Below are 23,309 nucleotides of genomic sequence, written 5' to 3' on the forward strand. Positions count from 1 at the left end.
TGTGTAACAGACAATTATGATAACAAAAGGAATGATAAATCCAAAAAATAATGACACATAATGCAAGATCAAGACATGATTTTTAGCTTGATTGTCCTGTGGAGGCTCAAAGCACTTGGTATTGTTTTTCTCATCTATGTAAGATGCGGACATTAAAAATGGTGAACTAGTCAAAATAACAAAAATCCAAATACCAACACACACAAACCTGGCTTTTTTCTGTGTAACCAAATTAATGTTCTGGACTGGGAAAACAATCGCAATGCACCGGAAAAAGCTCATGGCTGTCATAAAGAAGATGCTACAATAGAGGTTGACATACAAAGCGTAGGTGCTGAGGCGGCACAAAAAGTCACCAAAGAACCAAATGCCTTTGTGAACATAATAAACTACACGGAGAGGCAGTGTGCACACGCACAGTAGATCTGCAACTGCTAAATTAATCATGTATACTTGATAGGCTGACTTCTCATGATATGTTTTTATGAGGACGTAGAGCACAAAGCCGTTGCCAAAGAAGCCCACTACGGAGATCATAGAGTACAAGGTGGAATACACTTGATTGCGGAAGTCGTCAATAGTATCATTGCATATGTTATTACTGGCAGAAGATACTGTCAGATTTCTGACACCATCCATGTTTCTCTAGGAATGTCTTCTTGGTACCTACAATATATATACATATATAAATCTTGTCAATTTTTTTAGACCAATAAATTATAGGAAGTACTATAATTTTACTTTATGGTATCACTATGTATATCTTTTGACCACTGCAGAAAGCGAGAGTCGGGGGACAGGCAATGAGGAGAGATTTAACTGCACTTTGCTCCCAGGAGAAGGGTTTGGGTCCTATGGACACCCAGAAAATTCTTTTTTTCTCCTTCTCCACCCATGTTTGCCTGATGGACTTTTAAATCTTCAAGACCTAGATAAAACAGCTCTGCTTTATTTTAAGTCATATTACTCCAGTACTTTTCTGTAAATCTTCCTTTTAAGTGGGTTTATTTTGTAATTAGAGAAAAGCTTTAAAAATGGTAGTTTCATAAATATGAGTCTATCTGTGTCTATTACCTATTTATCTTATTAGAAGAGCATTGAATTCTTTTAGAGAATAAAATCTGGGTGAAAATGCTTGGTTTCCCCAAGGAGAAGGCTTGCTAGGTAACATCTGCTGGGTGATGCTTATACCTAGGGAAAATAATTAAATTTGTTATCAGTGGAACTCACTCCCTGTGGGAGAATCTTAATCTAGAACATGGTAGACTCTATTTAGAACCACAGAACACCAAGGTTGGGGAAACTTCAGAAGCCATACATTTATTTTAATAAGAAAAAAGGTGAAATACATTTAAAATGTGCACCTTAAGGCTCTGAGGAAAGAAGCAGCATTACTAGTTGGGATATACTTTCTGGGTGAGGATATTGTTGACGCTGTTCATCCTTGTTCTTGCTTCCTAAACTTAAACTCAAAGCTTTATTGTTCAACAATACATGGTCATTTCTCTTATAGTAAGAAGTTGTTAAATTGGTCTAACCTAGTTCAGCTTTATGAGGGCAGTCAATTAGGATGGCCAACAAACTCTGATCAGAGAGAGATGGGGATGAGATAGTATGGAAGTAGTGATTTCTTTAGTATTCCTCTAGATTCTTTTCTTTTACTCTTTAAGAAGATGGGAACAACTTATCAATGTATAATATAGTGGATAATCTTTGGTTGAAATCCCATTTTTTGTCCTTTTACACAGCTCTTGCTCCTTGGCAAGAGAGAGGTTGGTGTTTGTAAGGTGGGAAGACTGCTTAAGCATTCAAGAACTGCCAGCAGTGGAAGGGACTGATGTGGTCTCTGCACCAGAGATACAAATATGGATAGCTATAGCTGTGGTTATAGGTGGACTATAACTTCCAGGTTTACTACTGATAACAACTATATTTTCTGTGAGGATGTGTCATTCATCCATTTGTCCATTCCAGCTAGTTCTACTTTTTCCTTTTATTAAAAATGTTATTATTTTCCACTAAGAACTGTTGTTATACAGTAAAAAATTGAAAACGAATCATTCAGAGGGTGTATATCTAAGATCAATGAGAAAAATTATTTCACTGTTCCCAACCTCTGCATTATTTCTCAGTTTCCTTTCCAGTTACCTGCCTCTTTCACCGTTGGTTTTCTGAACTCAGATGCAATTGTGAAGTAAAGAGAAACTGCCTAAACGTACTCTAGCCCTGTACTGTTTTCCTCACAGTGTTAACCTGTGAGGCACTAGATGGTGCTGTTGAGATTTCTGATACAGCCTTTGTTTTAAGAGACTAATATCTTCTTGCCACCATCAGCTCTCACTATATCCTGCTGCATACTCTATCCAGAATAATTTTCTGGACATTGTCGCTTCCAATTATGTCATGTCCTTGCTCTCAAAATCTTCAGGGGTTCCACAGAGCTTTCAGAATAAAACCCAGACTTCTTGGCCTGATATTTAAGGCCTTCTACAGTCTGGTTCCAACTGAACTTTCCTAGTTTTTCTCTCACTTCTCCCCTTTGTACACCCTATAGTTCAATGAAACAACTATTTTACTATGCTAGGGACATGCATTACATGTTTTCCCACCTGCCTGTCTGTTTTCATGATATTTCTTCTTTCTGAAATGCCCTTTCCTCCATCTATTTGTATGCAAAAATTACCCATCTTTCAGCTCAAATTACACTTTATTGACCAAGACTTCCCTCAGCTTCCTTCCAAAGTGATTTCTATCTTTATCCCTTCTTTGGAACTTTAAGCCAACCTTTTAGAGCTATGATATATGTATGTTATGTTCCTTCATAGACTATCTGGTTGATATATAAAGGCATCTCACAAAGGGCTAACACATATGTACCTTGCCTGTAAGTACTCATAAATGTTAATTGAGTGAATAAGTAAATGAATGATGGAACAAGTTTATCATTTGAAAGTATTATTTATCATTCAAAACCACTTAAAGTTATCTTTTCACCCCAACATAATTTAAAACTTTCCCAGTCTTAGAGCCTAAAGTGGCTTTGTTAAGTTGCTTCCTAAAGTATTAATAAAGGGACTAAATCATTAGACTGACTATAAGATTAAAAAACATCCATATCTTGACACATATTAATCATTTGCTGATTTTACTCATCTGTTAAACATTATAAATAAATTTGAATTTTCCAGATCTTTAAATGATAGATGCCAAATAACTCTGATAAATAAATTAATAAAAAACAAAGAAATAGATGTTCTCTAGTCCCATTAATAAATTTCTCAGTCATTGCAGCCCAAAATAAGCTTTCTTAATAATTTTGATATTTAGATTAAATTGTTTATTTATAACTAAGTCAAGTCAATTACTTATACTAGGCCCAAAGGGAAGACTGTGAAACTTTCAAGCAAGTAATGAATCATAGAGAGGTAGTTAATCATTTAGTTCAAACCACTCATTTCACAGATGATGGCTTTGCTTATCTTAAACAACATTTAATTCATTTTAGTAAAATTTACTGTGATCTCCAAAGATTGAGACCCACACTGTATGAATATAGAGATTCCTAGGAACCCATCTCTGCTTTCAAGCAGCTCATAGAATGGTGAGGGAGAAGAGTGATGGCTCAGAAATGTGAAGAGATTACAATACAGTATGGCAAGAGCTATCTTAGCACAAAACTAATGGGTTACTAACTGATTAATATAAATAAGTAATAAACATAAATGTAATTAGTATTTATTGTAGATAATGAAGGAAATTACTTTGTTAAGATAACTAGTTAGTTGAAAAAACAAGATTCATTTAGAAAATGGAGCCATACCTCTTTCTGGCCCTGCAGTACCCTTATCAAGTGTTCCTGGTTAGTGGTCAGTGCTTCTTATGTTGTAATAACAGATGAAGCCTAAGCTGAAATCATAAAATTGAAAAAGAAGTTAACAATCTTGGAAGCAGTCCAGAAAGGTCATGGGAGATTAGCAGCCTTAAGCATAGATCTAGGGTGTGTGATGGGACATCAAAACTTAACTGACAAATTTAGAGCTAGTTATTGGATTCCATGCCTCCTTCTTTCCTCTCCATTCATTTTTACATCGCCAGGGGAAAATGTGGATTAGAGACCAGGAATGATCACACCTGTTTGCTACTGTGTGCATGGAGCTTCTGTATCTGAAGATGAGCACAGTATTACAAAATCTTTCTTCTCTCTTTGAAACCATGATATTTTCAACTCTAAACAGTTTTTTTTCATAAAGTTCAAAGGGGAAATTACTTGGAACTTCATATCCAAGGATCTAGTTTTCTAGGAAGAGGTGTTAGAACATTAAAAATATCAAGTACATCTGTTTGGGATGACCTAGACATAGTTTTCCTTGGAGGAAGTATGACTTAGAGGACTTTGGACTCTTTTCCCTAAAAACTCATAATAGTAATTATTTCTATCACTAATTTGGCATATATTATATACCTTCAGAGAGCAATTGTTTTATAGTTTGTATAGTTAACTTTTCATGAGTGTATGTCTCTTCAATTAAACCATGTTGGAAAATCTAATAAAGTATAACAAACCTCCAGGAAATTAGCAAAGAGGGGCTTTCCTGATACAGTAGCAACCTGAATATTTGTCTTCTAAATTTGTGTTGCCTTATGGCAACTTTCATCCCCCTGTCTGCAAGGACCCCAGAGGCTGACCACTTTTTATTTATTTGTAGTCAAATGCCAACAAAATAAACACCTCCCCTCAGTTTATTCTTATCAAGTATAAATAGACTGGGACTTTCTAAAGGCACTCTACTGAAAAAAAAAAAAAAAAGGAAATCAAAAGGAAAGTAAAGAAAATGCAAAAATATAAAACACAGACAAGTTTTAAAAGTAGGAACCTGAATCTACAGCTATGATATTACTGTTTGAGTCTACCCTCTACTCAGGTAATCATTTTTTAGATCTTCTCCAGTTTCTTCTCCCTCTCTGAATTTTCCCTCCTTCTCCAGGTAAGGAGTTGACATAAGTAAGATACTACTAGCAGCCTGAGTGAAGTATGGGTTGCAGATGGGGAATTACTCAGACAGAGCTGGCTTTTATATTTTGTTACACAGACATAAAACTTTCTTGGGGTTTCGTTTGTCCTAGGTCTCTGTAATCAACAAAAATTACTGACTAAATATTGAATGAAGAATATCTTTTCTAATCTTGAAATTATGATTCTAGTCATCTTATTTATGGTGAAAATTAACTTTGGCTCTGTCACAATTTTGTTTAGACAAAGCTTATATTTCCCCCCTGTGTGGAAAGAGAAAGTTTCTGAATTTTTAATACCTATCTATGAGAACTGTAGTATTACCAGGCTAAGTACTAGTTATCCTTTTCCATGGTAGCTGCATAATTACAATTTAGCCCACCCTGTATATGCATAGTTGAGTAAAAGTCACATTGTCTGGGCAACAATGTAATGTTTCCTCAAATCTGGGATTCTGAGATGTCTTCTGTGGCTCCTTTAGAAATTTTGAGCTTTGCCTATAGCAGACATTCAATACTTTTACTCCTTGCACCTCTTTTCAGTTTACTTAAGAACTCTTGTCTCTGACAACAGCTTCTGCCAAAATTGGATTTTACCATTATTATTTGGGTGATTAGGTGAGTGAAGTTGAAGCAATAGAGTAAGAGTGTGGATATATGGCTTTTGAGTTCAATTATTTAATTCAGGAGTTACTCAGATCTTTTATTTGGCTCATCTTAAGTCCATGTCTGTCTGTCTGTCTGTCTGTCTATCTATCTATCTATCTATCTATCTATCTATCTATCTATCTATCTATCTCTGTTTCTGTCTCTCTCTCTAGCTATCTATCATCATCATCACCATCTATCTACTGTTTTGTCATTAGCCTTTAGTCTCCACTGAGTCTGTAATCTGGTCAAGCTCCAGTGAACAAGTAAGTAAGAGACCTCAGAGATGATCTAAGAATATAAGGTCTCAATTCATATAACATACTCTTTATTGTTGCTGCAATAAAACCACCTATGAATGAGAATGACTTATATACTGTTGTGCCTTCTAAGTGTCATCCAGGTAGAGCTGGTGATCTACAAGAGTCCCCAGGTAGTCCCCAGGCTAGTGTCTTCTATTAAATGAAGATAATAATGCCTCTTTTTTTTTGTTTCTAGTCAAACAAAAAGACATTCCTGATCCTCTCAATTCAATTTAATATTTCTCTACTTTGAAGTCCTACATTATTTTGTTTGTGCTTTCCTTGGTAATTTTCATTTATTGTTTCATGTCATACTCATCCTTGTAGTTATTCAATTTAAACTTCCCCATTCTTCCCACAACAGTCCCACTAGATTTAAAGGGCAATAACCAAGTCTTATTCTTTTTGTATTTCATGCTGTACATAGTACACTGTCTTTTAAATATTGGTTGATTTGAATATTAATTTTCTATATCATTTTGTTAATGTCTTATCGTAATCAGAGGGAATCTTGCATGGAGAAAGACAATGGGCATGGTAGAAATTTTGTAGGACTGGTAGGTACAAGACTTGAATCATTCCTCAAGCTCTGGTGGATGATTAATTGTGTGATCTTGAGTAAATCACTTTTTCTCTGTGATATCTTCACTTATCTGCAATTCAATAGGGTTGTAGTATACGATTTCTGAATTCCCTTCCAGTTTGCCATTCTGTAAATCTATGAAGATCAGAGTACGTTTCCTCCCTCCCTTAAGCAATTTTTGATCTTAGGGAAAAAAAAAGAGCAAATAGGAAAAGAGATCTATGGCTTCAGTAAAGAGGAAAACAGACATAAGTTGTGAACTTGATTTAAGACAACTAGCTGTTCCCTGAGTTTCTCTCGGGTGAACATCTGAAAGACTCACTTTATTCCTCTTTGAATATATCAGCTGTGCTCAGGATACAGGCTTGGTCAGGCCCTCTAAAGGCAACATAGTAGTTCTAGCTTTGACAGTGATTTCTAGATGAAGTGTTAATTTTGTGACGTAAAGCTGTACCATATTCTAAGGCTCATAGGTCTTTCTCCCAGGCAGTACCCCTTTTGTTTCAGAAGTAATATCTCTGATTCTGGCAGTATGATTACCATTCCTTAGATCTTCTAAGAGAGAAAATCCTAAAATTATCTTTGTTGGTTTCTTTTTTTTTATCATCTCTTGTATGAGATGCCTATCCTGCTTGATCATATGGCTTTAGGGTTCTAGAACGAGCAATTCATCCATCCATATGTTAGCTGATGCCTGAAATCTACTCTGCAGAATTTCTCACAGGTTTTGATTTCTGTTAAAATGACAAATTTATCAGGCCCTGCTGTCTCAGTTAAATAGAAGGAGTCTGGGAGGGTTTTGCTAAAGCTAATAGGGCAAAAGGAAAAGAGAGGAAGGCAATGGAAATCTGAGACCTGAAGACATTGAAGTTAAAATTACAGATGGGAAAAACAGTGCAGATTTGGGAAGCTAGGGGTGAAGGGAGGAGGGATATGACTTCTTAATTTTGCTCCAGTTCCAGCTAGCATTTATACAGTGTGAAATCAAGTCTTGATCTTTTTCCTCTTCATTTATCTTCATTCCTACTGCTGCTTCTTTGGTTCTAGCTCTCATTACATCAGACATAGATAGTAAACTCCTACTTTTCACATTCATCTTGTATATTAGCCATGCTGAACTATTTGTAGTTCCTTTCATGCCCTCTTAATTTCAAGCTCTTTCACCACTGCTAGACTAGTCATTCTTAAGCCTTGCTTTTACCCTGTCTTTTTGTTGCTCAAGAGCTTATAAATGACTATAATCAAATCCCAACCTTATATTTCAGGCAACTACCTCCACCATCTAGTACTAGCCTTCCATCCAAACTTTTGTCTTGAGAGAAAGGTGATAATGGAAGAGGTCAAAGAACTATTGTTACCTGGAGAAAGAAGAAACCTTGATAAAGATGAAACTAAGTACTAAGGAGAGTTTAGGTCTCTCAGAAGGAGAGACTTGAAATAATCTGAGGCATATTTTTGGATGTGCAGTTATCTCAAACTAAGATACTCTGTAGAATGAAAGGGACAGCTTAATTATTGAAATAGTGACTTTTGGGAAAACTTGGTTCAGGGACAAGTTTACCCTGACATGCTAGTTTAAAATTCTGATAGTCTTGACAGACATATCCCTTTAGTATCATATAGTGACTCACCAAAGTAGGCTAATATCCTTGCTCTTCTGATCAGTGCTTTAGTCCTGAGGCCACAACTTATAGTACCAAAGTTTAAATTCTTTTTATGTTATCCTGTCATCATTTACAAATATTCATGGTTTCTACCCAATCCTTTCCCTCAAACCAACCTCAAGCCCTACTCTACTTGGATCTTTTGAGCAATGAAACATCTATTTTGACCTTGTTATTTATCCAATATAAACAAACTATAAACATTTTTGTTTCTTTATAAGTGATGTTTTGGAAAGTAGTCAAGTATACTTGATGTCTTCAACAACCCTAATCAGGGGCAATGCCAGGGCCAACTTTGATAAGCCATGAGAGAAGTGGGAGTTTGTTTACTTTCTGGCATTTGAACTCTAAAATGATTTTAGGAGATCATCTTAATTCTGGAATTTGCTTTCAAGAAGAATGTGAGAAATTTTCCAAAAATATACAAAGAAAGCAGCTGTGTTAATCTAAATTTGGGGACTTTACATTACTGATTACACTTTGTTGAAGTAAAATTACAAATCTTTTTACTTGGGAAAAAAGACTCACTTAATAACTTAGGTTATTAAGGGCCCAAAATAGTTTACATTGGGGGAGAAAGATACTTTCTATAAGGAGCAAGGAGATAGGTGAAAATTTACACTGAGCCTATTTTGTTTTCCAAAAATACAGGAATTTAATGGAAAAATTTGAAATTAGAGGAAAAAGAACATAATTTACTTTAAGGTCAGTTTATTGGTTTAAAAATATAGTTTTTTGAAAGGTAGACAGGGGTTGTGGTGTCGAGGGAGTGGCAGAAAATCTCTTCAGTTCACGTTTTGAGAAAGTAAGAGGACTACAGTTGTTTAAAATACCCCAAATTCCACAGTGAGGTTATAAACTTTAGTTATTTTGAAGTTTAAAATTTGAAAAAAAATGCCCAAATAGAAAATCCTGTTTAAATTTTAAAAATAGGAATGAGAAGTATGTAAGTTGCAGAGGACATATAGTATGTTAAGTCAAATTGCTTCTGTAATAGTTTGCAAAGAGAAAGAGAGCTTGTTTCTAATGATTTGTAATTGCCTGAGCTCTTTCCTTGCTCATAATTCTTGAAAGCTATTGGAATTTTCAATCTTAGAGAACTATGTAGACTAAGGGATTGCTGGCCAGGCACCACTTACTGTGTGGTTACAGAGAAAAGCCTTAAAAATCACCTTGTATGGGAATGAAAGGATTTTGTGAAGGATGAAGCCAAATAACTATGCCTTCCTTGTTGGACCCATCATCCCTGTATTTCCCTTTGAGATTAATTTTTGTTTTATTCTATATCATGGCATTTATAGCAAGTTCTATGTTTTATAAATGAAGATTTTTAGTTTACAAAGACACACCTCTTTAGAAAAAGGAGAAAACTAAGATAATTTTCTGCTGAGACAACGTCAACGTGAATATAGTAGCAAAAACATAATGACTTTTGAGCCAAGGTAGATCTGAGTTTGAAACTTGGTTTCTCCACTTACTATGTGAACTTGGTCAAGTTACTTAATCTCACTAATACTCAGTTTTCTTATCTGTAAAATGAAGATAGTAAAGAAAAGGAGACAGCAAAAGAGTATCAAAGAGAGACAAGAAGAAAACAAAAATGTTAGTATTGTACAAGTCAAAAGAGCAGTTTTAAGGAAGAATGTGGTCATTTATTTCAAATGCTTCCAAAAGACCAAAGAGAATGAAGTTCATCAAATGGCAATTGAATTTGTTAATTAGGAGGCCAGTGGTGACCTTGGAGAAACCATTTTCAATACAGTGTAGACTTTAGAACCAAAATGAAACTTTTAATCAGACTTTTTGGTCTCCATTTAAACAGTCATCATCAATAAAAAGAGAAAAAGGATGACAGAAGATATATTATTTTTCAATTGCTGTGTAACAAATTACCACAAACCTGAAAACAACATCCACTTGTTTCCTTATAGTTTCTGTGGGCCAGAAGTTCAGGTACAAGTTCGCTGGGTCCGCTGCTTAGGGTCTCACAGGGCTGCAATCAAGTTGTCAGCCAGAATTGAGACCTCATCTGAGGTCAGAGATCCTCTTACAAGATCACCTGTTGTTGGCAGAATTCATTCCTTGTTAGTGTATGATTGAAGGCTTGTTTTTTCTTTTCTTTTAAAAATTGTAACGTATGGGACTTATTTTAGGAAAAAAATTTTATCCAATTGTGGAAAAAGCTCTGTGACCTGGGAAAATTTTTTTTAGCTCTACAGGGAACCTGGGAAGCCAGGCATGTCCAGCAGCTGGAGGAGCCACTCTCAGCTCTCGGAGGTCATTATTAGGCCCTTGACACCTGCTCCACTGCTCTCACAACACAGCTGTTTGCTTTCTTCCAGGACTTTAGGAAAGAAATCTCTTCAAATTTTTGACTTCTCAATCTTTTTTTAAAGGGCTCATCTGATTAAGTAGTCACACCAATGATAACCTCCATTTTGGTTAACTGAAAATGAACTGATTAGTACTCTAACACGGGAACAAAATCTCTTCATTTTCACAGGTCTCATCCATACTCAAGGGGAGGAAATTATACAGGGCTTGTACACCAGTGGGTAAGAATCTTGACTACCAAGAAGAAATGTCTAGGAGGAATTTTCTAGGTAGGAAAATGTGGTTCAAAGCCAAGCTACAATAATCTGAAAGAGTGGTAGCTATAGAAGTGTGGACTTATATATAGGAATGCAACAATTATTGGTTAAAGTTCTTCAAGTAGATGTTCATTTCATTTCAGACTTTTTTTCTGACAAGGTAGGAGTGAAGCAGTATAGTTTGCATATAAATACTTAACAGAAAAGGATTGTCAGAAATCTTTGAGTCCAGGTTATGTCTCCTGGCTAAATTATAGCAAAATCTGGGAATACAACTGAAGGTTTCCAGATAAAGGCAAGGCTTTGCAGTGTTGAAGGAAGCTCTTAAAGGCACATGATGTGATTGAAGAAGGCATCATTATTTTACACAGTTGCTACCAACTAGTGAGATGGGGTTAGAATTCTGAATAATTTAAAAAAATTAAATGAGTTGGGAGATGTAACTACAGTGAACATCCAGTAAGTTTGTGTAGTTTGTTAAACACCAGTCAGGAACAGTTTTGTCCCAAGTAAAGCTAGGAAGAAAGAAGGGAAGGAGGGAGGGAAGAAAGAAAGGAAAGGAAAGGAAAGGAAAGGAAAGGAAAGGAAAGGAAAGAAAAGAAAGGAAAAGAAAAGAATTAAGTGTGGAAAGTAAGCTTCAACTTGTTCATAAATCAGCACTGAGGAGGTAATCCTGAGTGACTACCACATTGATCATACCTTCTCCCTCCTTAGAGTCTTCTGATTGCTTACAGGAGAAAGTATAAATTTCATCCTACTAAACTGTACTAAATTACTTCTCAGAGTCCCTTCTGTCACTGTAAATCTGGTAACACAATGTCAAATTTGCTTCTTTATGGTATATTCAATTATTTAAAAAATTCTACCAATGCTACCTTGGCACTCTGTATGACAACAACAAAAAATGGCAGGGCAAAGAGTAACTTAGCAGTGTCTTGATGTTCAGGCTTTCATGATGTGAACCAGGTCACTGTGAAAAAGTCAACAAAAAGGAAGTACATGTCAAGATACTGAAAGCAATTCTTAAACAGATTTACTCCTTAAGGAAGCTTCCAGTATTGGCTATAAAATCTCTGTTTGGAATTGAATGACCTATTTTTATAGAATGTTAGAGTTGGAAGAGCACTTAGAAAACATCTTATCCAATCCCACTCCCTTCGTGACCCAGAAAGATAAAATGATTACTGAAAGTAACACACAGAATTAGTGACAGAGCCAGGATGCCTGACTCACAGTCTAGTGCTATTTTCACTATATCACACTATTAAGTTTCAGATTCCGCAAGACCTATTATTAAATGCTGACATGAGATAAACTCATATACTGGTACAAATCATGGCACTTGAACAAACTGTTTTGCAGAGGACTACACAAAAGCCAAGGAGTGACCCATTTCTTTGCTCTCTCTTTGGTTATAATATAGAACTGTTTACTGATTATTAGAAATTACAACTTCTTTTTAATTTTCTTGTTTCTCTTCTGTTCACTCTGTCTTTGTCACTTATACCAAATTATTAATCTTAAAGCACAGTTCTAATCACATCACTTCCCTTTCAAAAGTCTCTGATGACTGATTAGGCATGAAGCACCATTCAAGGCCATAATAATATTCTACCTTAATTTTATAGACTCAGTTGACATGGTTTACTATATACACATGCTATATAATATAATATAATATAATATAATATAATATAATATAATATAATATAATATAATATAAACATAATATAAATGTGGCCTTATGACCAGCTCCATCCTTTATTTGGTCTGTTTTCCTTTGCTCAGGCAATTTTGCCATTTGACATGCCATTTTTTCTCATTGCTGTTAGATGCAATTCTAACCATCTTTAAGACCATCTCTTATATCACGTCTTCCATAAAAAAATCTTTCCTGATCTCTGTATTACTGTTGTATGTTCATTATATTAAAAGGGATATACTAGCTACTTACTATGTGCCAATTCTGTGCTAGGTTCTTTGGAAAGTAAGACACAAACCCTGCCTGCCAATGAAGGCTTATACTCTACTAGAATAATACATAGACATGTCAACAAATTAATTCACTGCACCATTACAGGTGCTGCAATAGAAGTATATAAAGAACACAGAGAATGGGAATAGTAAGTGATATCTGTATGTTAGTAAAGGCTTCACAAAAGATAGAAGGGCATGACAGGTGGAGAAGAGCATTCTAGGCAGGGGTAGAAAATAGAATGAGCAAAAATTTGGAGGTGTGAAATAGTCTGACATGTTTAGGAAACAGCTAATGGCATGAAAGGGATAAAATAGAAGATGAAGGGTGTATGTGTGTGCACCTGTGTGTGTTTAGGTGTATGTATCTGTATATGATTGGACTATGAGGTTTAAACATGAGAAAATAAGTTGGAAAGAAATGCAGAAACCAGATCACAATAGGTCTTGTTTACTGTTTTAGAGAATTTCACTTTATCCTCTAGGGAATGGGGAGCTACTAGAGATTGCACAAGAAGAAAAAATACTGACATGTAAGGGAAAGAGGAAGTGAAGCAGCAAAGATAGAGGTTGCTTATCCCTGAGAAGCCAGACTTTCTTGGTGAAATAAGAGACAATATTGCTTGTTGAGAGAAATAGGGCTGAACTTGGATTCAGGTCTTCTGAAAATTGGTGAAGGTTTGAATGGTGGCTCTGGGGATTGGGAGGGAAATATGACCAAGAAGGGACTGAAGGCCTAATTGAGGTTGGAGAGTGTGGATTTTTAATGGCCCAGTCTGTACAATTGTGCAAATTATTCCAGGAGTGTTCAACAGCCTGGGTGTAAGAGAGAAAAATACAAATGCTTAAATTGATATCAAGTTGGGGATCACAGGGAAAATGTTATGGAAGTGGTAAGAAAGTTGAAAATTCGACAAAAAGAATGGTTTAAAGTGAAACCACAGAGAAGTTTAACAGATTGGGAAGAAAAGGAGGAACCAAGGGATGGGAAGATTAACTGAGATTTAAAGACTGGTGTAGTGGCAATAAGGGAGTGAGAGAAATAAAAGTCTAGGAGCTTGTGGTCATAGTGTGGTACACTGGAGTTTAAGATTTCAGTTGTGTGATGATAAATAAGGCCCCAAGTGCGGCCATGGAAAGGTGAAATGTGAATATGTTGCTAGCGATTAGGTTCTTGTCCCATTGCAGAAAGAATTCAGAGATGAGACATGGATGTCAAGAAAGCAAAGTGAAGATTTATTAAAGGATAGATAGTACCCTTTCAAGGGGAGAGTGGGCAGGCTCAGTTGAGCAGGTGCCCTATCTTTGGCAAGTTGTAGGCTGCAGAAATGAATGGATGGGATATTCACTGGGGAAGGAAGGGTTTGGGATCTTATTCCCTGATTTTCATCTGAACCCCACCTTCCCAACGGGAGGAGGGACATTTGTCCTTATTTATTCTGGATTGAAAGTGTCATAGTGTCGGTGCATGATGGGTGCTTCTTATCTGCAAGGCTAATTTTATTGAAATGAGGGCATAATGAGCAAAGGTTACATTCGGACACTGGGGATTTCTGCCTTTTCTCACCTTTGTATGTCGGCCTCCAGGACACTTGTCACCCAAAATGTGTGATATCTTACCAGTCCCAAGGTTCCTGCTTTTCTCTGTCTGCCTAAGGAACCCTGTTGTCTGCATGATGTATGGTTTCCTTCATTTAGCCAGTGCCCCTTCTTTTTGCCCAATTCTTGCCATTTGGCCTGGGTCCCTTTTTGCTTATATCTAGCTATCTGCCTGCTCTAACAAATGGACGTTTTTTCAGATAAGGTGGTCAAGAAAATTTGAAGTCAGTTTATTGGGTTGATTGTTCACACAGAAGATGAAGTTACCAAGGTGACAGCAAGATTTGGGGTAGAAAGAAAGACTGCAAGTCCAATGCCAAAATATTCAACGAATAAAGGGAAAATAACTAGGAGGTCAATAGATGATGATATTCATAAGGAAGATTAGAGGGTGGCACAGATGAATGGCTTTTTGCATTGTGGTAGAAGAGTAATAATGGTTTTAACTGGCACAAGGGAGCCAGGAGACTCTCTAGGTCTCATAGTACATGGTGTGTAGAAAAATAAACAACTTATTTTTGATGGCCAGGGCCAAGTTTTGCTTAAGGCAAGGATGTGGTGGGAGAATTATTTAAAGAAGTTTAGGATGTAGGAGAGCTTACTTATAATGGAAAGGAGGTTACAGAGGGCACAGCGAGGAAAGTGTTAGTAGAAAGGTTAGATGTGGAAGGAAGAATTAGGAGAGGGGAAGTACAAGGTGTTCTCAGGATATTAGAACTTTGGAAAGCAGTTGACCACAGAGGTCCATGGTTCAAATACAGAATTGAATTGTGTTTCTACCTCTTTTTACTTTTTGTTAGTAATTTCTGTGTTTGCCTAATCTGTACTGCTAATTTACAGACTTTTTTGGGGGGACAAAATCCAGATCTAATTAATATGAATAGTCTCTGTAGAACTTAGCAAGGAGCATTATACTTGGTACCCCACAAATGTGTTGAATCAGACTAATTCATTTCAAAATTGCTTCATTGAGGTGAGGCACATTAGATTTATTGTTTATTTATTATATTACTTACTTGTTTTTGCTTTGGTGTAAGTCTTGAAAAAGTAACTGTTTTTTTTCAGAACATTTTACCAAAGCAAAAAATTAATAGGTACAACTTTCCATGAGAGCTAAATTTAAGCTGCTTATTTCTCATCCAACTAAAGTGATGCAAGTCTGACAGCTGAATTGTGATTTACTGTGGATCAGCTGAAAGCGAGGCCAGTAGGTTCAACTAGATTGCAAGTTCCTTGAAAGCAGGGATTATATCTTCATGTTTACTTTTTTTTTTACTTCGCTTTATACTTCCCCATTTTTCTTCAGTAGTGGTTAGCATAGTACTTTGCATACATAGCAGGAACATAATAAATGGTTAATGATATTCTATGCTATTCTTTTTTTAAAGAAAATTATATTATTCACCCATGTCAGTAGAACATGCTCTTTGTTATTCCAAGGATAGGTGCCAGTTTTGAACAAGAAGTGATCTTTGAGATCCTGGTCTGATAGACTGATGACTTGCTCAAGGGCACATAGCTAGTGACAGGACTGGGACTAGAACCCACTCATTTCAACTGAAAGTCCAGTCCTGCTACCACATTGCTGACCCAATACCCACTCTTCCTTTTTGTCCCCATTCATTAATAACAGATATTTCAGATAGTCAATTCAGGTTATCAGTGCATTAAAGATCTGTGAAACGCAAAAGTTTGGTATTTCGTACTTTGCTTTTCTCTCTCTGTTGGAGAATCTACCAACTTCCATGGCTTAAAAAAATGACTTTTATGTGGGTGACTCAAATCTCTGTCTCTGCCACAAACTACATACCTGCACTTTAGTCCCTCATTTTCATCTGCCTATTAGGTTGCTCCTTTTGGATTGCATACATTTCCCTCAATTTCAACATGCTTAAGGACAAATATATCATCTTCCCTTCCAAATCAAATTCTCCAACTGATTTTTCTGTTTTTTTTTCCCCATTGACCTAATAGTCTTCCAGTCACTCAAGCACAGAATCTGGCAGTCATATTTGACCCCACCACACCCTGACCTCATCCCTCACATGTAAACTCCAAGCTCTGTTGTTTCTTATTTTGCAGTATCTTCTGATCCTCCCTCTTCCACCAACGTAGTTCAGGATCCTTATCTCATCATACCTTGGCTACTTGAGAATGCTTGAACTACGCATCTTCTTTCACCCTTACATGGTCAAAGAGGTGAACTTGGCAAATTTCTACTTATACTTCAAGATTAAATTGAAGTGATCATTTTCTACAAATGCCCCTTTGTTCATGGTTTTATTATCTTATTTATTACAGTGCTTTAATTAATCTTTTTGCCTACTCATTTAGACAGTAAGCCCATTAAGGCAGTGAGTCTGCTTTATTTTTGCTCTCTTCCTCTCCTAATTGAGCAAACATTGGAAGAGTAACTGTGTGGTTTACGTGCTTTTGAGTAACTTAGCTCCCCAGAGTGGGTGTCAGAAGTAGAGGGGAGGTTCATGTTTTTGGTGTGGAAACACAATGGGCTATTTTGCAGGAATCTAGATAATGATGTAAAGTGGAAGTGAAATGTGTACATCCCTAGAATGGTAGAGTCTATTAAAAAGAAACCTGAAAAATAAAAGATTGTAGAGGATCACAACTCATGGATGAACATTTTACAAATTATTGGAGAAGAAAGGAAAGGGAATGGGGCAGTTGTATCAACACATTTAGGAAGGAACAGGAAGCTGAGCTTAAAATTAAAAAAAAAAAGCAAAATTAGTCTGGTGGGGCTGTAGGAGAGTTCAAAGTGGCCTAGGTCATAGACTGCTGAGAATCCAAAGACCGAAGGATATATAAGGTCTGAGTTACGCTGATGATTGGTGTTTTAAATTCAGCCAACAAGAGAGACTGAAAGATTAAATCAGTATTTGAATGTAGTTTTATGGTTCTATTAAGTTGTTTGCCTCCCCAAAACATCCTTTACCTTTCCAGTAAATGCTAGCATGCACCGGATGGTCTGCATATGTTGGAGGACTGCCAGCAAGGGTGGGGTGATGAGGGAAGGACCAATGGCAGAAGGGGAAGTGGAGGACTCAGGGCTCAGGCTTCTAAGGCAGATACTTCCTCCACTTCTGCTGAGTAATGGTAAGATGCAGGAAACTTAGTTTTCACAAGGGTGCAGCTCAGTGGTGCCATTCTTTTATTTGGTCAACTCCCCAATGCCCTCTTTCCTGTTCTCCATGTATCTTATTATTGTCAAATGAAAAAAGTTTGTTGTGCTACTCATCCTTATAAAGCTGAGTTCAAGGAGGTGACAGACAAGGCTTCCCCCTTCCACTTTATTGAAGTAAATTGACATATAAAATTGTAAGATACTTAAGTGTACAATGTGATTGTTTGATATATATATACATTGTGAAGGGATTCCCCTCATCGAGTTAATTAACTGGGACAATGTTTTATTCATCTTTTGATACATCTGGTGTTTGTAGAATGGATAGTAGGATCAGCAGATGAGTATTTTATAAACTGTAATGCACTGACCAAAAGTAAATTTTTATTTACTTTCCTACCCATATTAGGCTGAGCCCAGTTTTCTCTTCCTGACACCTACTTTGACCACCTTATCCTACACTCATATCTCTCTTCTTTGAACTTGTATTATGTTTATTGTACAATAATATGCCAATCAGTATTCTACTACCTTGTATTGTATCTTTTAACATGTAGGAATGTTGTCTCCTTAGGTAGATTGTGAATTCCCCTAGGGCAGGAGAAAGGAATTTTGAGCTTACTTCCCCTTAAGCTCAATGAACCCAAAGTCTAACCTGTCTTAATATTTTGCACATAGAAAAATATGCAATGAATGTTTACTGAGTTATTGGTTATTGATTGGAGCAAAGCTACACATCCACCATGGGGTTTTAATCTATAAATGACCAGTTTTGTGCTAATGATCCCAGTGGCTTTCCTCCATGGTAATAAAAGATCTTGGGGAGGAGAGCAGAAAGACCCTCCTGTCATCACTGTAGCCTTATTATCACAATAAGTAGTTTTGTTACTTGGCATTTCTAGAGATATGCTTAGCAGCATTCTGACTAGTATTAGAAACTACTGGGAAGTTGATATTGTAATGCTGACAGCTCTAGGGACGTATCTTCTCCAGTAGCTTATTCATCCTTAAGGGGAGAACATCACACCCATCAAATTGGGCCACTCTGTTGTCAAGCAGTTGAATTCCAAACACAGGACACTGCCAAATCCAAAAGGAAATTAAGGCTCTGGCATTCGAAGTTAATGTCACTGTGTGCCTCCTTGCATAGTATTGTGACACAATGTTTTATCCTGTGTAATCAGAATAAAATGGTGCATAAGAACAGACCTGAAGAGAAATTCAAGTCACAAAATGGGAACAGAGATCTTGAAGAGTGCATAAGTGTGTATGGTGAGAGGTTACAGTGGGAGGACAGTTCCACTCTTAGCCTAGGTGGTAGAAATCTGTTATAGACAGCTTACACACCTTTGAACTTTTTGTAAAGCACTAACTAGAAAGCTGACTGTCTTCAAAGGATACCTGTATAAATATCTACCTAATTATTAGCTACTTGGAATCCCTCTAAATTCTGAGGCCACTCCTCACAGCTGACTCTGAGGGCCTGCCCCTAACTTCTTGGTATTTAGATGCTTGGATCATGGAAGCAAGATAATTGTTCTTCAGGAGATTGCTATTTATTGAAGACTTCTGTCATAAAAAATTCAATTTCAGATTAAACACAAAGGGTAGCCAATTTGGAATGAAAAGAAGCTTTTAATATCTTCTAAGTCCTGAACTTCCTAGGAACTTTGGAATAAGTACATAAGGTGTGTCAGAGATGTTTGAGTATTGTTATTAACTTAATTCCACTTGTTATGTAGAACCCATGACAACAAAAAGACAACCCTATGTAAAAACAAAAGCTGTTAACATGAAATAGATGAGAAATCTTGACAAGTCTTTTATGTTAGGCATCTGAAAATATGATTCCAAACTGGACTTTTCTTTCCTTTTTAGGGAAAAGGGATTGATGAAAAGTAAAAGAGTGCCTGAACGGGCCAGGGAGCTCGAAGTCTAGGCCCAGCTCCTTTTCCTTTTCTATCAGCTACATTTAACTAGGAACTCAATATCTGGGATGTATTGATTCCACAAACACTCTAAATAAGATAATGGCATTTTATTCATCAAAAGGAAAACCAACTGCGTGTTTAAGTGCTAAAGAGTTTTTGTTTACTCTTCTGTTTTGTCTCATTTCTCCTGTTTCCCCCAGGGTTCCTCTCTAACTTCTCCTAAACATGTAGAGGTTTTTCTTTCTCCCTTCTCTCATATGTACTCCCCCCTAAATCCAGAAGAAAACCTTGTTGGGCACAAAGAAAGGCAGGATCATGATGGGATGAAGTGGGATGGGATAGAAATAGGAAGTAGGATAGAAGAGGCTTGTGGTGCACAACTTATATTTTAACAGTGGTCTTCTCACTGACCTATGAAGAATTCTCAATTAAAAGCAAAAGTAATTGTCAGGTGATGATATTTTGGCACCATTATTGTAACATGAATTAATGGACTTAAGATGTCTGAATTTATCTAATCAGATTAAATGACTTACTTTGTTGTTTTTTCTGTAAGAATGAAGATGTGCCACTACCTGCTCTGAGTCTATCAGACTTATTAGCAGTTGTATTTCTTCAATACAAATCAACAAATTGGCATTCTAACTTAAGAATCTCTTTTTGTAGGGTTGATTAGTATGAATCTGTCTTCTAGGAGTCTGCGCACACCTGATTGAACTGGCAGAACTGTTTCTTACTGACTCTCAATTCATACCATGTTAAGAATCCATGCAGCCTGAAACCCAAATAACTGGTGTGAGGGATAAAAATGACTTTAGGTCTTTGTATTTCATGGAGAGATATATGCACTATACTTACCTATATATTCTGGAACATGATTTGTATTAACTAAATCTGTGGTTGGACAAGTGGTTAATAACAGAATAGTGGAATATTGTGTTACATTCAGAACTCAGTGTAAAAATTTATTTTGGTCCTTAGCATTTAATCCTAGGAATCAATGGACTTAATGGAAGTAATAGCTAATGAAAAAGGTGAATAGTGTTTTCACAGAAGTGCTTCTTAAATATTACTCTTAAATATTTTATTCTTTTCAGAATTCATATTGACGTTTGCATAAAGATTGTAGAGTTAGTGGTAACAAGATGGCTGGATCCTACTGACTGTTTTTGGAGTAGGATAAGATTGCTTATGCTTAGAGTAAGGGCCCTGGTCTACAGTGTAGTGATGGGGGCAGAAAGTAACTGGCCCTATTCTCTCCACATGCAATCAATTTTGTTATGTATTTTGTTCTCCTGGAATGGACTTTTAAACAAAACGCTTTTGGATAGTGGTTTGTATTTTCAAGTTGCTTTCATATTTACCATTTTAAAAGATCTGAAAAAAATATATCTATAAGTTCATTACTACATTTTATACATGATAAAACCAAGAAATACTGACATTCAGTAACTTACTGGAGAACATGCAGCTGATTAAAATGCAAAGCCAATATGAACTCTTAGTTATCCAGGCCCAGTTTCCTTCCTACTGAAATCCCTGCAGCAAGGTAGTTTATAGCAGCCACTGTTGCAGAGTTTATGTCAGAGTTCAAACTGGAAGATAGCTTGAAGCAAAAAATCTCCCTGCTTGCTTATGTTAGAATAATTTAATATTTATTAAGTGCTCATGGTGTGTATGAAGGACCATGCTAGCTATTGCTGAGCAGGGGAGGTTTAAAGAAATAAATAACCTGATACCTCCCCTCAATACTCCTTTTTTATCTTTGAGGGGAAGAATTATATTTCTGTGCCTCTTATTTCTCAGGACCTTTTTCTTCCTCTTGGCTGAAAGTGTAGGCACTGCACAAGTTTCAGTTCTTGGTCATCTCTTATATTTGCTTTTTCTAAGCTGAGTAATTCTTATGATTTTGGCTATCACACTCCCCAGATTTAACTTTATCCTCCACCTTTTAACCATCACTCACATTCAAGGCTACTATTTCCAACCATCCATTAGATATTACTTCTTTGAATTTTTGCCATCTCCTCAAACTCAGGAGGTCAAAATCAGAACTCATCATGTCTTACACTCCCCTCCCCATGTTCATCCCCAAATTACCTATTTCTGTGGATAGTAGTCACCACACTGCCCAGATCCCACAGGTTCAAAATTTCAGAGAAAGCTCTGACTTATCTCTTTCCTATGCTGCCTGTATCTAATCACCGACCAACTTCCATCTATCACTCTTTTTAAATGTCTCTTAAGTTCCTCTTCATTCCATTTCCACCACCACCAAACTAGCCTAAAGCCTCATTAACTTCTACTCTTTAAGTGGTCTCTCCATCTCCAGTTTTCTCCAAATGTAGTCGGGCTTATAAAACTCTGCTGGATTGGTCTACTCAAAATGTTTTTCCATCATGTTCTCACTTATTCAAAGTTTGATAATATGAATTCCAATTAAAAAGTGCCTGGGCTGTTGGTGGGAATGCAGTTTGCTGTAGCCATTGTGGAAAACAGTATGGAGATTCCTTAAAAGACTAAAAACAGACTTACCATATGACCCAGTCATCCTACTCCTGGGCATATATCCAGAGGGAACCTTAATTCAAAAAGATACATGCACTCCAATGTTCATAGCAGCACTATTTACAATAGCCAAGACATGGAAACAACCTAAATGTCCATCAACAGAGGACTGGATAAAGAAGCTGTGGTATATTTATACAATGGAATACTATTCAGCCATAAAAACCAACAACATAATGCCATTTGCAGCAACATGGATGTGCCTGGAGAATGTCATTCTAAGCAAAGTAAGCCAGAAAGAGAAAGAAAAATACCATATGATATCACTCATATGTGGAATCTAAAAAAAAAAAAAAAGACAAATGAACTTATATATAAAATAGAAACAGACTCAAGAGACATAGAATACAAACTTGTGGTTGCTGGGGGGAGGGGGGTGGGAAGGGATAAACTGGGAGTTTCAGATTTGCGGATACTGACTGGTATATATAAAATAGATAAATATGTTTATACTGTATAGCTCAGGGAAATATATTCAATATCTTATAGTAGCTTATGGTGAAAAAGAATATAAAAATGAATATATGTATATTCATGTATGACCTAAGAATTGTGTTGCACACCAGAAATTGACACAACATTGTAAACTACTATACCTCAATAAAAGAAAAAGTGCCTGGAATTCAATGCCTAATAATCTGGCCTTCAATTTCTATCCAGATTTATTTTCTTTCACACTTTGGCTCAATCCCTTTACTCTAGCCAGATCAGGTTCCTCAGTGCAAGTATTAGACTCAGTATTGACACATATGTTTCTGAAATCATTTCTGTGACTAGAACTGAATTCAAACAGCATATATTGACCACCTACTATGTGCACAGAAAATTTGCTCATTATGGTCCCATATCCTATATATTCTTCTGGGCCTCTCATTTTATCTGTTATCTTTCTTTTCTAAAGTTCTTTGCATTTAAAAACATAACATTGGTTTACTGTCTCATCTTTTTATGTTCTGTAGGTCTTGTATCCCCATCAACATTGTAAGTTCCCAAGGGCAGGGAATACATCTTACTTTGCTTTGTGCTACATACTGTATTGAGCTTAATTGACACTTGTTTAACTGAATTACAACAGATTTGAGGTATTTTAATAAGAACATGAAAAAATAGCAAAATAGATCAAAGTAGAGGTCCATGCAGAGCTATGTTATTTGGGAGCATATGTTATTATGTTATGATAGCTACCCTTCATGGCATCAAATCCACAAGACTGGCTATGAACATAAAGATGGGTGCTGTCCTTTAATCCTTTATCATCAGCCAATAGTACTGCAAAGGGAAATTCATAATTTTCTGT

At 36.4% G+C, this 23,309-nt stretch overlaps 1 protein-coding gene across 1 annotated transcript in view; it reads right to left on the reverse strand.

The window, feature by feature from the left end:
* Nucleotides 1–6: 6 nt before the first annotated feature.
* The window catches only part of CYSLTR1 (cysteinyl leukotriene receptor 1), a gene marked incomplete at its 3' end in the record, with an annotated part of 32,743 nt that continues 9,440 nt past the window's right edge, over nucleotides 7–23,309 (reverse strand). Inside the window, exons 2-4 of the mRNA XM_032475413.1 lie at nucleotides 10,108–10,266; nucleotides 3,821–3,906; nucleotides 7–666 (exon numbers count right to left, since the gene is read on the reverse strand). Coding sequence (XP_032331304.1) covers nucleotides 7–639 — 633 coding nt within the window. The remainder of the gene's footprint in view (nucleotides 667–3,820; nucleotides 3,907–10,107; nucleotides 10,267–23,309) is intronic.

Source organism: Camelus ferus, chromosome X, assembly GCF_009834535.1.
Source record: "Camelus ferus isolate YT-003-E chromosome X, BCGSAC_Cfer_1.0, whole genome shotgun sequence".
NCBI lineage: Eukaryota > Metazoa > Chordata > Mammalia > Artiodactyla > Camelidae > Camelus > Camelus ferus.